A 14519-nucleotide genomic window follows, 5' to 3' on the forward strand; every position below is an offset into this window, starting at 1 on the left:
TATACTTTATGTAAGTTATCTTTTCCTTTTTCTGTGATTTTTGCGCGGGTTGTTTTCTTGCTCTTTTATTTGTTCATTTTCACCAAGATGGTTTTCTTGCTTGCGGCCATCTTGCCCTCCTTGTACGTTTTTTTTTTTTTTTTTTTTGTGATGCTCCAGTTTGCTGTATGTCTCCCGAAGACATACGTGGTATCACTCAGTGGATTTTCATCAGCATGGACTTTTTTCAATCATCTGTAGTTGAAGCTGAAACAATATGTCTAACCTCTGCACTTCTCTACCTGCAGAAAATCACACTTATCTTGTAAAGAAGCTTGTTAAATCCACATCAGAGCACACATTTATAAAGCAGACACCTTACTATGGAAGAGGATTAGGACTCATTGTGAAAAATGGGTTTGAGTTCTTGATTTAAATCTCACTCCGAGATTAAAGTCTAAATTGCTATATAGTAAAAGTTACAGAACATTAATCACAAGTTCCTATAAATGTGTCGGTTTAGCTACCTAGGACACTTCGAACCTCAAACACAAACTGAAATGAATTAAGAAATATATTCTGTCTTTATTTTTCTGAACTCTGATTTTAATCTCAGAACTCAAATGCATTTTAAAAATATTGTTATTTAAAAACAACTAACTCAGATTTCTGAAAACTCAAAGTGTTGACATGTGTCCCTAATCCTCTTCCGTACAATCCCACATGTTTTCATCCATTAAATCAGTGGGATGTTTGTGCACACACTAAAGAAAGCTAATTGAGATTATTTAAAAACCTTTTAAAACTCTGTAAGTATTTACTGATGAAACCTTTTTGCCAAGTTCCTCTGTAGTTGTGCATGATTTCTGTCACTTGTAGTATTTGATTTTGTGTTTTGGTTAACTGTGAAGCTACAGTAGTATTTCTGCCTGTGTGTAACACTTCATGTGGATGCTCCATCACCGTGCTTTCATGAAGAAGTAAGATAACAATACATTTAATATGCAAATATCAGCATTTCAGTGCATATTTACAAAATGTCTGCAGCTTCAAGCGTGCACACAATGGAGCGATCACAGGAAGTGTTACCTGTAATTTTGTCTTTTATTGTGAACTGTGTGTGTGTGTGTGTGTGTGTGTGTGTGTGTGTGTGTGTGTGTGTGTGTGTGTGTGTGTGTGTGTGTGTGTGTGTGTGTGTGTGTGTGTGTGTGTGTGTGTGTGTGTGTGTGTGTGTGTGTGTGTGTGTGTGTGTGTGTGTGTGTGTGTTCTACATTATGTTGCATTGTCTCCATCATGTAGACTTCTTGAGAATAGTGCGATCCTGGATCAGTACGAACGGGCGTCACTGACATATGAGAAAGCGGAGCGGGGATTTACACCTGCATGATGCTGCTGATGATGATGATGATGATGATGATGATGAAGGGACACTTTGACGAGAGGAGATTGAATATGTAATCTCGTGATGAACACAAAGGACTAGATGAAACACTCACTGTGCTGTGAGACGCGTCAGCTCTAAATCCAGATTTATTTTGTCTCTCTGGAAAGAAATTGACCTTTTAGAATAAACATGATTATTGATTATTAAACTTTAAATGTGTCATTATCATAGATCCCTGACTGAAATTAATGTAATAAAGTATATTAAAGTTACTTTGAAGCATGTGTTTTTCAAATGAATAGCATACATATTATGATTTTTAAAGATAATTATAGAAGCTTGCTTGTTTTTTTAAATCTAGGATGATTTGTTTCATTGGAATTAGTTACTAACCTAATAAAAATTAAAGCTAAAATAATTTTGATAACACTTCAAGGTTTGTGCATGCTTCGTCTATAGCCATTAACATTAATAAACTAACATTCAAATATAAAAAGCCCCCATTCACTAACACATACGTCAAAGTAGTGGAACACCTTTTCAAATAAGTTGACTAACTTTTTGCACTTTTAGAATACTTGTTTTTTTTAATTACTTAAAGTCTGGTTGTCTTCTAACCTTCTTCTACTGTAGGAGCCTCTTTGTATGGAAACAGACTTTTATACTATAGGGCGAATTGATCGTTTTTACATTTACTCTAAATATCTTTCAGGGCTGATTTTACTGATGCTTTGTAAAATAAATAACAATAAAGCTTTATTGGCTTTTGCTTTTCCGTGTGTCCTCAAACTGTCAGCACACACATGTTCTTTACTTGTTGCTTTATTAGCTTTAGAGGATTAGTTTCACCTAACAGGACAATAAAAAAGAGTCCAAATAATGGCCGGTATGTGACGGACAAGTTAATTGACTTTTGGTGTTTGCCCTCATGAGATTAACCCCACACACTCTGCAGAAAGGACGGATCAGCCTCACACACTCCCTCAAAAACATCTTGCAATACACAGAAAGAGAGATTAGCTTTGACTTAAACAACAAACACACACACACACACACACACACACACACACACACACACACACACACACACATACCATGTATACATCACTTCAGGGGACATTACATTGACTTACATGCATTTCCTGGAGACTTATCCTAACCTTAACCATAACCAACACATGCCTAACCCTAACCAAGTCTTCACCCTAAAGTTAATGATTCCCCTCCATTATGTCCCCATTAGGGAAGCGAGTCCCCACACGTGACTGTGTAAACAGATTTAGGTCCCCACAAGGATAGTAATGCTAGGCCCCACACACACACACACACACCTTTTTCCCACTCTGTCATTGTCCCAGTTGTTTTCTTACTGTCAGTTGTTATGGTATCTATGTGTGCATTTTTTTTCTGTATTTAATGTCATGTATTATTTACATCCATGCTCGGCCATCTTCTTTTCCACTTTTGCAGAGACTTGAATAAAATGTTTCTTTTCTATGCACATTGCACATCTGTGTGTTGTCTTTCTGTTTCGCCACGATATATATTTAGAAAGCAACCCTGTTCTTAACTGTTATCTTGAACACACACACACACACACCGTCACAAAGTAATCTGCCAGCGTATAGACAGAGGCCGACAGCTCAGTAATTAGTCTGCACCAATTCGATCAGAGCAGCAGGAGATGGAAAAGGGCCGGGAGGACAGACTCAAAGTAATAGTGTTTTCATTTCTCTGCAGATACATCAGACAGATGCATCATTCCTCTGCATCTTGCCAGCTTTGACAGCATTCGGAGCTAACCTTTTCTCCCATGCATCTTGAGTGAACTGAGCAACTTTACCAATGTAGAGTGTTGTGATGAGAAAAATGTGAAAGTAAAAAAAAAAAAAAAAAAAGGTTTGTGATGTACGCAAGTGTGTCTTCTTTGCTTTGGGACAGCAGAGGTGCATTTCCCCCGAACACCTGCTGGGAAAGACGAGCAGCGGATAAATCTGACACGGGACTGAACGTGTGTTTTAAAGAGTACCTTTAATGTAAAGTGGTTCAAAACAGAATCAGGTTTTTTAATCATGTTATCACATTGCAGCTGCTGATTTCACTTTTATTTCCTATTCTGATGTCATCTCTTTACAGTAGAGTATCAGGTTGTTTTTATATCTAAACAAGAGACGCCTTTTTGAGAAGACGAAGAAACTGAATGTCTGAAACAAAGATGTTAAACCTCGTAAAGCGTGATTCTACTGACCGTCCACTACTGTTTATTTACCCCTCTCTCTGATGAATGTTATTTACTTTCTCTTTGGTCACACTTCACTTCATTGTGGTGTTTTTTTAACCCCTTTACATTTGATTTGATAACAGAAAATGCTGGATCAAATGTTTTCAATAAACTGATGTTTACTGATCGTTTGGTGATGATTGATTTTGTCAGTATCATAATGTCTATTACCACTTGCCCCGAATGGCCATTATATATTACATCAAATCGATGCAAACAGCTGACTTAAGAAACTGATATTTTCAAATGAGGATGTTTAATTTAATGTATATAAGAAGAAAACATAAAAAACAGATGCTGTTCTTACTTAAAGTGGTCACTATGTACTTTTACGGAATTATTAAGTGATTACACGTTAAATAGTCTTAATATATTCTTTAAATTTACATAGAAATCCAGTTCTATTAGGAGTGCTTTTTGTTATGTTGCATTTATTCATGTTAATTTGACCTTATATTAACAATGAGGTTCACGATAAATGTACTGTTACATTTATGATTACAAATGTATAACCATTTTAGATCAATTTTGATATTATTAAATAGCTGAACTGAATATATAATAGTAAACATATATGTGGAGGTATATTTATATATCTAGAAACGTGTTAAAATATATGTATTTGTTGGGTATATTGTGCAAAATGTTGATTAGATCTTACTGGTAAAAACTCAGTTTCCCATGAGTCCTTGAAATTGTGCGTGACGTCAACAGTATGCGCCTCTGAATCATAAACACAATTTGACACAGATAGCACAGCATGTCAAATAGTTAGTGTGTTAGGTTGTGCATACACGACTAACAATAATAATTAACTTTATATTATTTGATCCTGTGCTCGGTGTGTTTGTGTGCGCGCGTGTGTGTGTGCAGCTTTAGCTAGTTGTCCGTGCTAAAGTACACACACTCTCTCACAGAGGACACAGTAATCATGGCTTACACGCAGATATTCAGAGCTCTACACCGGACAGCGACACACAAATACACACACGTGAGTTTTCTCGTGCACACACACCATGGATGTATAATAAGAGACACACACCGGAACGCGTGCACGGTGTCCGGTCTGACCCTCCAGAGGACCGAGGCTCCCCGGTGTTTCCTGCCCGTGCTGAGCTGCTTCCTCCGGGCACAGCGGGGGGTCTGTCTCCGCTCTGCAGCCCGGAGCCAGAGCAGCAGCTCCGGGGACAGAGACCGCTCTGTGTCCCGGTATCCGAGTGGGAGCCCGGAGCCCTCCGCGGCTCAGAAAGGTCAGCGAGACACTGAAGTAGTTTTACTGAACACAGAGCAGTGTGGTCCTCTGTTATGAACTTAATTGCATAATAAAACATGTTCCAACAGGTATTGCATTAATGTGCATGCCTTTTGTTAAACATGTGTATTCTCCTTATTTCTTAATGTGTCTACACTCCTCCCTTTGCTGTAACATTGTTCTTTATCCTACGTTCAGGTCAGCGAGATAGTGAAGAAGTTTTGCTCGAAATATACTGTACTCAATTATAAGATATGTTCAAACAGGTATTGCATTCAGGTCAGCGAGACACTAAAGTAGTTTAACTAAACACAGAGGAGTGTGGATCTCTGACCTTAATTGCACGACACAATTACTGGACATAGAATACACTGTTTTCACACACACATTTAAATATGACTAATATATATGACCCAATATGTATATATGTTCATTTTGATTCATTTCTTATTTTATAGTTAATTTTTTATTTTGATCTTTAATTGTATTAATGAATCTGTGCTGTCCTGTTTTTCAATCTCACCCTGTTGCTGTTAAACTACTGAATTTCCCCACGGGGATTAATAAAGGTCTATCTTATCGTATCTTATCTTATGATAAAACATGTTCAAACAGGTATTCCATTCATGTGCATATGACATGTTAGTCTTGTCCTTTTTTCTTAATGTTTCCACTCTGTCCCCTTTGCTGTAAAATTGTACATGTCCCCACTGTGGGACAATTAAAGGATGTCTGATTCTAAATCTTAATAAAAAACACATTGAAGGTAAGACAACAAGTAGCAGCATGAAATACTATAACATTGACAGTGTTGTAACTCTCAAGTAGCACGGTGGACAAAAAAGGGGACGTAAAAACATTATTTATTAGTTATTTTATTAATTAAAGCAAGCACATGTTAGATTGTACCCAGTATATGTTTGTTACCAAAGCCATAGTAAGAGTCTACATTAACTGATTGTGAAATATATGTTGCAGTGATAGCGGCCGGCAGAGACTTCACCTACCTGATCGTTGTTCTCATCGGACTCGGAGTGACGGGTAACTACAAGAAGATTTCAGGCAGATTGATCATCTGAAGTTAAATAATTGATATGAGCATTAACATGGGTTCTTTATGTTCCAGGTGGGCTGCTGTATGTGGTTTTCCAGGAGCTGTTTTCCACCTCGAGTCCAAACAAAGTGTACGGGAAAGCCTTCAACGTAATCCGGTTAGACCCCGGGGTAAGAGTCGCTGCTGAGGAAAAAACTACCTCTCTCATCTTTACAGTTTAATAACTATACAACATCTCCTGAAATGGTACCATACATTTTGTTTCTAGATAGTTCATTACTTGTTTGGTGTATCAAACGTCTGTAAATAGAGACACATATCCATACTAGGCTCTCAAAGTCTGAACATGCCGTGTTTTTCAGTCCAAAAAGCACAAATATCCAATTATCTCCATATTTGAGAAGCTGAAAACAGCATGTTCTGCATGAAGCGTACATCACTACATGGAAACACTTTTGAAATGTACTCAATTATCATAATATTTGATCAAATGAATTCTTCTTCTGTCGATTTACACATTAATTGAACAAGTCATCACAGCTCTAGTTGCACATAGATAAAAACATTTGTGACATTAATTGGAATTGATGTTGTATTGTATGTTACCTTCTCTACGTTGATTTCAGGGCACATCTTAAAGAAGTCATCTGTTAAAAAGCAACGTTTAAAATAGTTTCTGTGTTTTGAAATTGAAGCTTGTCGGTGCTTTTGGGGGATAGGGATGCATATCCATCCTAGTTTCTCTCTACGTGCCTTGATTTCTCAGTCCACAAACCAAAAACATCCACTTTAATGTGATGTAAACAGCTTGATATCTCCATATTTGAGAGGCTGAAAACAGCTTTTACTGCATGAAACGTACAAACTTAAACACTTTGACATTTATCATCAACTCTCAAAATACTTGAATTATTATTCTGTCGATCTACAAATGGATTCAACAAGTCATCACAGCTATAGTTACACTTTATTTGTAATTTATGTTGTATTGTATGTTACTTTGATTCCAGTGCATATCTTAAAGAAGTCATCTGTTGAAAAGCAAAGTTTAAAAACATGTATGTGTCTTGAAATTGTAGGTTGTTGGTGCTTTTGGGGAGCCGATCAAGTGTTACGGAGAGACGACGCGCCGAGGGAGGAGGCAGCAAGTCAGGTGGGAGTTTTATTCTTATTTCTAGTGAATACATTTTTCATTTGTACACATTTCTTTTTACAGTTTAAAATAGATTGTGTTGTTTATAGGTAGGCATCTGTGTGGTGGTACTGCTGAGGTGTTTTTGAACCTGTTTGTGTTTCCACCTCAGTCATCATGAGTTCCTGAAGGACGGAGTGAAGCATCTGAGACTGAAGTTTTACGTCGAGGGATCGGAGCCAGGACGCAAAGGGACGGTGCACACAGAGTCAAGAGAGGTTGGTTTTAGTCATTTCTAAAGATGCACCATTTCATTACCCAGATTTCCTCCAAATTGAGATACTGTTGTTATTTCACAGAATCCCCAAACTGGAAAATATGAGTTTCGTTACATAATTGTGGAAATGGACACCTACCCGAGACGAACCATCATCGTGGAGGATAACCGATAAGAAAGAAATAAAGATATGAGTGTCACTGAAAAAGTATTGTGGGAAAATGTGTTTGAGTTATTGGATGAATAGCTTAAGATTAAGTCGAAATGTTATTGACTATTAAAAGGCGTTGTGTTAAAAATCAACAGTTCTGATTGATTTTAACTTTTCCACAACACTGGAGCATTTGGGAAGCACAGTCTCTTTCACAGGAAATGATCATGGACTCTTATGTGTTATTGTTTTGTAAATAATACACATGCTACACATTGTTTTCCTGGATGTCAACCTGTAATTAAAGATGCTTTTTGATTGTAATAACAATTATTTGTCTATTTTATGCACAGGAACAGACATACAAGAAAAAAAGGTATCAGTGCTTTTATTTGGGACAAAATGATGGATGGAGCTTTGATTCTTCAGCTTTATTGAATTGGGCGTATTTTAATTGGCATTTGAAGTTATTTTAATACAATATTTACCTTTTTTATTCAATTGACATTGTTATTTTAGTCTTTGTTTAATACATAACTATGCGGTTGTCTCTTTAAATGGTAGACTGCAATACACAACAATGATCACTAGATGGAGGCAACGGATCGAGAGAGAGGAACAACCTGATATAACCCTTTAAAGTAGTCTATAATTTATCATATATCATTGATTCTAAATTGTAAACAACCATTCTATATGAGTTGGAATAACTTCATAAGGTATTTTGATGATATAAGGACAACATTAATGAAATACAGTCTTATGATTTTGTTCCATTTTACAATGTTTTAAGACTGAAATATGCTACCTTCACGAACAATCGGAAACATCGCTATTTTTTTATGAAACTGAATAAAACGCCAAATAATTATCAACAGTCGAAAAGGCTGCGACTGATATTTCGTTTGTGTGGAGGAAATTAGGTCCTATTCATATTTATGAATATTTTTAACATTTAAACAGTTACTTTGGCCCAATCTTATACATATTTTGTATAATTTCATGTCATTAACATAGGCTAATTCTGATGGATACAAAATCGTGTGTCATTAGGAGCTGCATTTTCCGGGCATTACTGAAGGCAGCACTTTTTATGCACACCCATAGACTGTATAAACACCGCCCACTTACCAAACCAACGGTTGCAATGCGCTAGCTGAAACTCTTCATGAATAACGCGATTATAAGTTGTTTATTCAATGTTAAATTAACGAGTAGTTTGCCAGGTAACTAGTTAGTAACCTTGTGTGTTACCCCAAGAAGATATGTGGATAAAGTCGTTCATTATCACTGTTTGTTTTGATCGCGGAGTGGATACATAGGCTGTTGTTGTTGTGGCCTGCTAACTAGCATAGCTAAGCTAGCATAGCTAATCTAGCATTAGCTTCAGCTGGTTCCTCTTTGCGTCTCAGAAACGAAGAGGGGGAAATGGCACACCTTCACAGCTAACTCTCAAGAGCTGTCTCTGTAAAGTAAGTACAACATCTTCTGTCTGCTTTTAGCCAAGTTAAGTAGCTAAGTGAACGAATAAGCTGCTTAACTTAACATCTGTTTTAAGTTACCGAATAGTGCTTTAGCTGAGACGATCTGAGCGTGTAGGTTAATACAAGTCGGCTGGAGTTTACTTAAAGCCTTTTATTGTAATTGATTACATTAAGCAAGTTAGTGAACAGTGTCTCTTGTTGTTACTGTTTTCAGGACACGTTGTGGTGTTGGCTTGGGATCAGAAAGTTGTCCCCAGCTATGAGAGCCTCTCACCACTGACTGAGATCTCAGAGAAATGGAGCTGTACTGGTACATGTGAGTATCAACGATATATAATTCACCAGTCTGTGGTTAAACACTAGCAATCCACTTATGAGCCTTTTCTGTGAATGTTTTACCTTCATGTTAACAAAATATCACAGTATCAGTATCAGTGTGTTATTAGAAATATACAAAATAACTGTTTCCAATGGTTTTCCTGTTGAGTTTTTAACTGGTTATAATTGGAAAAAATATTTTAAAACTGAGGTGTAAAGTATGTCTCATCACCCCCCCACCCCCTCTCCTCTTTCGTCTCCAGAGTTGTCATTGTATTCATCATTATCAAGATATGCTTCTACGTGTGCTGGTATCGATCGAGACAGAGGCAGCTGGCGGCGTACCTGAACAACCCACGCAACGCTCAGATAGTCATTGTCGGAGGAAGGGCTTACCTCCATCAGATGTATGAGAGACAGAGTGTAAGTTCAGACCCCACACACACACACTCACCCACACACGTCCGCACGTCCTACATTTGAAACATGCAATCTAGCTGTCAACTACTCGAGTGCTTTAGCGCCTCGAGGATGTGTCATTATTAAGGCACAAGGCTAACTAAAATACTTTTTTGTAACTAAGATGATCCATTTATAGCGGCTGAGAGACTGAAGAATGGTCACTGAGCAAAAAGTGTGCGTTACATAGCGGCAACAATGTGGCATCCTCGTGTGTTTGCGATCCAAATCGTTTTTTTGTATCTGCAGTGTAGGGGTGGGTGTCTGAGTTCAACCCGGGCAGACACATTTCACTTTAAAGGAATTGTTACCCGTCAAAAGACCATTTAATATGTCATAACTCACCCCGTGTAACCTTGAATTCTTGATGAAATGCTGTTTTTCGTGCAAGGAATCCAATAACAATTCATGAATTGAATGAAATAGGGGCAGCGTTTATCAACAGGGAAACATCTGCATAGTGCAAAGAAACTTACAAGCAGAAGCATATAGGCTCATTCAAGTTCAAAAGGTAGGATTTCGTTTTTCACACAACATGACATTATATGCAAACAAGAATCCGTATTATTGTCCTTTTACAAAGTAAAAAGTACATTCTGTGCGCGCTGTAGTTCCTCTTTATCCACTCTAGTTTCATTTGCCACAGAAAGTGTTGGCGTCACAAAGGGAAGTCCTTGACGACTCTCAGGACTTTTTCCATCCGACTGGATTTCGCTGGAGTCAGAGAAAGTCAAATAGGGTCACGGTTGTGTTACATTTTTGCAGAGGAGCTGTTAGCTATCTCTCTCTCTGAAGAAAGAGAGAGGGCTTTTGGTTTTCAGTCACTTTCACATTGAGTGCAAAGAGGAGAGGTGTGACATTTAACTTTCAGTGACATACTAAGCGAGTGTAGATGAGTAAATAGGTCGTTCACTTCTGGTTTACATCTTCTAAACGTTCCGCTTGTTTGACCCTGTTATAACAAAGGTCACGGCTTTGACAGTTGGAAAGTGTTGCTCAACTTCTTTTTTTTTTTAAACAAGTTTGTAAAATGTCAACCCAGCGTGTGAGATTTTCTTTGTGCAAATATTATAAATGCAGACGGCAAGGCAGGAGAGGACTGATTCACAGAGCGCACTGTGTGCCTCTTCCAAGGTCTTGTTGTTCCCTGAATCTCAAGAAGTCTAAATGTCATCCACTGATAAGCGCCATTTATCTGGAAATCTCTTATTATATTTAATTAGCTTGACATTGTGGTTAGTCTGTGGATATTTTATCTTCTGTGCAAGAGTCAGTTGATCCCTGGTGACTGTGAGAGTTGTTTTTTTTACTTTTGCTGCCACATGCTTTTTATTCATATTTTGAAATCCGCTACAAATCACAGGCTTATCGTCTATTGTTCCCCTCGAGCACCAGTTACATGGTTTATCTGATTTGTCTAGAATATAAATGCCTTGCTCAACATCCTGTGGGTTTAGAGAGCCATCATGATCCTGTCCCCCCCCCAAGCCTTTCTGCTTTACTGACTCTGAAACACCTGGAAGCAATCTCCATGGTTCATACCCTTCACAAATATGCTCCGTGAATCATCAAACGGATGACGGAGGTGTTTCTAGGGCATTTCTAACTCTCCCACGTAGTCCACTTCTGAGTAACTCCTGCAGAAGTTGCAGCACATTCATCAAGTCATATTTCGAAGGAATGGTTTAAAGGTCACCTATCATGCTATTTTTAGGCAATAGCACAGGTCTCAGATATATATAAAAACATGTCTATGAAGTGTTTTGCTCAAAATACCAAACAGATCACCCATTCTAGCCATGCCTCATATCCCTCTATTTCACTTCCTGTTTCTAAAGTGCTGATTTGGGTATAAAGCTTTAAAAAATAATAATAATGATACAATTTAAAAAAGGGGGGCTGAGCTCATGCGGGACCCGGCAGCTACTGTCTAAACTAAATACTGCCGTGATGAAACGCCATATCATGGATTATCAAGGATTCTCTCTGAAACAGTATGGAGCTCAAAGGCTTTCTCTCTTGCTGGTTATACCACAAGGTCAGTTCCTTTTTACTTCCTGCTTCTTCACACACATGCTCTCCAGTACAGGTTAGCTCTGAGTGTTAGCGATGCTAATGTAAACACCGACCATATTACGTCCAAAGCAGTCGAGCATTGTTTCTGATAGCAACGTTTCTGATAGGCCCGTGGGTCCACATTTCAGATATGACGTCATATCGGACGCAAATCTGGATCAGCTCCGTTGTTCCCCCGTTTTTAGAGATTTGGGTACGGAGGGAAAGAGAGAGGGTTTTATTTTCTGACGCTGCGTGAGTTCCCCGACACACCGGGGACACATTGATGTAGAAAAGACATCACAAAGTGCATTTTGCATTATAGGCCCCTTTTTTAAATGGAAAAATAAATCTGGTTTCTTCTTGCTGCCGCCCCGGCTTCTGAGAAATCTATCATGGTTGTTAAATCTAAGACGCAGAGGCTGGGGTATTTTTAGCATTGTTTGGAATATTTGTGCAACAGGAAATGCCCCATTTCTCCTAAAGAAATTCTGCAGTGGAAACACACCACACTCGTTATAAAGCCTGCATTCCTCAGATTCTTATAAGAAGTGACATTCGGTTGAACCACTTTTATTTATAAGAGAGGTTTAGGGGAAAGGGCATGTTCAGAGGGAGATCAGAGGTCAGCAATACATGCCACTTAAAAGTGCTGTAGATCATCTGAAGATGGATTTGAGAAGCGCTTTGTGTGCAGCTGCTCTACTCATAAATCAGACATATAAATGTATTAATTAAAATAACATGTCAAAGTGCATACAAACATTATAATTGAAGTGTTTTGAGTCATTCCCAAGCTCTATTATGTCTTGTGGGTTGTTGAAGCTATTTTTAGGTTTGAACCATTTGTTACAGATATGGTGCTAAGTTTAAACATATTTGACCTCTGGAGAGTTCATAATAAAAGTAGGAAGTCCCATTACTTTCTCTCATTCTCTCCCTTTTGCACACACACATTTTAATCTGTTTTTACTTCCCCTACTTCTTCCTCTCCTCCTTTCTCTTCTCCTCTCCTCCTCTCTCTTCTCCTCTCCTCCTCTCTCTTCTTCCTCTCCTCTAGCCTCTCCTCCTCTCTCTTCTCCTCTCCTCTCCTCTCCTCTCCTCTGTCTCCGGTGTGTAATGTTCCTGTTAAGGTTGTAATAGAATGTGCAGCAGGGTCCCTGTGGTCGTCCATAACCCGGCACACTGAGCGTCTTCTGGAGAAACCCCAAGACGACTCGAGTCCTGGGTTAAATGAATCAAACACGGGGGGGGATGTGGGCCGGAGAGAGAGAGAGAGAGAGAGGGATGGAGGAGATGCATGTGGGCCGGAGAGAGGGAGATGGAGATGGAGGAGATGCATGTGGGCTGGAGAGAGAGGGAGAGAGAAGATGCATGTGGGCCGGAGAGAGAGAGAGAGAGAGAAGATGCATGTGGGCCGGAGAGAGAGAGAGAGAGAAGATGCATGTGGGCCGGAGAGAGAGAGAGAGAGAGAGAGAAGATGCATGTGGGCCGGAGAGAGAGAGAGAAGATGCATGTGGGCCGGAGAGAGAGAGAGATGGAGGAGATGCGAGAGAGAGAGCGAGAGAGAGAGCGAGAGAGAGCGAGAGAGAGAGCGAGAGAGAGAGAGAAGCATGGTTTATGAGACTTGTTTGGTTTGGATCAGTTCTTTAGAAGTAGTGGTGACTCATGTAGGGGGGTGTGTGTCGTAGTTATCTTGAACTCGGTGTGTTTGTGCTGCGGCTTTCTCCATAACTCTATTTACTCACTTCATCTCTGTGGGACTTTGTTGCTGTACATATTTGAAATAGCGTGTTATTGTAAACGGTTGCTCCTTTCTCTACAAAACAACCACTTCAACCAGCACAGCTAATACATTTTAATTCATATATATCTGTATTGTATTTCCTTTTCCTATTATTATTATTATTATTATTATTATTATTATTGTTATTCTTCTTCTACGGTTTCTATCTCTGTCTTATACTCAGTGATTGATATATGATGGATTCTTGCACTACTTGCTCTTATTTTTTAACTCAAATGTATTTGACTGTTTATTTTAGTCATAGTTTAGAAAATGTGAAACCATACTTGGCAAGGAAGTCATTCTGAGTGTAGAGCTTCTTCACTGGGGAAGAGGGGAAGAGGGGAAGAGGGGATACAGAAACTAACATCTGTGTGATTGCTCTCAAAGCCGCCATGCAGAGAAAACACTTCCCCTCGTTTGGTTTTCACCCTGGACGCTATCAGTCCAGTCCTTCCTGATTTAAAGGGACTGATATTCAAATATATATGATATTAGTCATGTATCTTGAATGACTTTTCTCTGTAAGTCTGTTTATTGTGTACTGAACTCTCCCTGTGCCCCCCCCCCCCCACCCCCCCCTGCAGCAGACCTCTGTGTGGCCCAGTTGGTATGGAGCTCAGGATGATCTGTCCACAGAGGAGCCCTCCGCCACCGCCCTGCCTCCAGATGCTTCCTTCTCTCAGCTCGACATGCCCCCTCCATACGAGGCCGTCTCTGGAGGTAACACACACACACACACACGCACACATGCACACACGCACACACACAGGCACACACACACACACACTCACACACTCACTCACTCACACTAGGGATGGGAATGATTCAGGTATTTGAATATGAGTGATGAATATTTGTATTGTAATTAGTTTTTCTTTTAATGGAAGTTGATTACATATTATAA

The 14519-nt window shown here is 39.0% G+C and overlaps 3 protein-coding genes across 8 annotated transcripts in view; all 3 read left to right on the forward strand.

The window, feature by feature from the left end:
• neto1l (neuropilin (NRP) and tolloid (TLL)-like 1, like) overlaps positions 1 to 3771 on the forward strand; it is an 84854-nt gene extending 81083 nt beyond the window's left edge. For 4 of the 6 annotated variants that reach the window (XM_079662045.1, XM_079662043.1, XM_079662047.1 and 1 more), the window contains one exon: positions 1279 to 3771. Coding sequence is in view for 3 of the 6 variants with exons in the window: in XM_079662043.1 (XP_079518169.1) it covers positions 1279 to 1366 (88 nt within the window). In the remaining 3 variants the exon portion in view is untranslated. The remainder of the gene's footprint in view (positions 1 to 1278) is intronic. The other 2 variants (XM_079662046.1, XM_079662048.1) reach the window with 1 other exon arrangement.
• A 584-nt stretch (positions 3772 to 4355) lies between these two features.
• Positions 4356 to 7853, forward strand: timm21 (translocase of inner mitochondrial membrane 21). Its single transcript, XM_079661710.1, has 6 exons — positions 4356 to 4894; positions 5875 to 5937; positions 6023 to 6120; positions 7030 to 7103; positions 7255 to 7360; positions 7442 to 7853. The coding sequence occupies exons 1-6, from the start codon at positions 4576 to 4578 to the stop codon at positions 7532 to 7534; spliced, it is 753 nt and encodes a 250-aa protein (XP_079517836.1). The 5' UTR covers positions 4356 to 4575; the 3' UTR covers positions 7535 to 7853.
• A 772-nt stretch (positions 7854 to 8625) lies between these two features.
• Positions 8626 to 14519, forward strand: part of LOC307025975 (uncharacterized protein) — a 9044-nt gene continuing 3150 nt past the window's right edge. The window contains exons 1-4 of the mRNA XM_079661011.1: positions 8626 to 8982; positions 9209 to 9310; positions 9576 to 9735; positions 14200 to 14335. Of these exons, the coding sequence (XP_079517137.1) occupies positions 9291 to 9310; positions 9576 to 9735; positions 14200 to 14335 (316 nt within the window). The 5' untranslated portion in view covers positions 8626 to 8982; positions 9209 to 9290. The remainder of the gene's footprint in view (positions 8983 to 9208; positions 9311 to 9575; positions 9736 to 14199; positions 14336 to 14519) is intronic.

This window comes from Notothenia rossii (assembly GCF_949606895.1).
Source record: "Notothenia rossii genome assembly, chromosome: 12".
NCBI classification, from domain to species: Eukaryota; Metazoa; Chordata; class Actinopteri; order Perciformes; family Nototheniidae; genus Notothenia; species Notothenia rossii.

Bases quoted from the DNA above. Each gene is read 5' to 3' on its own strand.
- timm21 (XM_079661710.1), top strand. From the start codon at position 4,576: ATGGCTTACACGCAGATATTCAGAGCTCTACACCGGACAGCGACACAC. The intron at 4,895-5,874 runs GTCAGCGAGACA...TATATGTTGCAG, and splicing joins GCCCTCCGCGGCTCAGAAAG to TGATAGCGGCCGGCAGAGAC. The intron at 7,361-7,441 runs GTTGGTTTTAGT...GTTATTTCACAG, and splicing joins TGCACACAGAGTCAAGAGAG to AATCCCCAAACTGGAAAATA.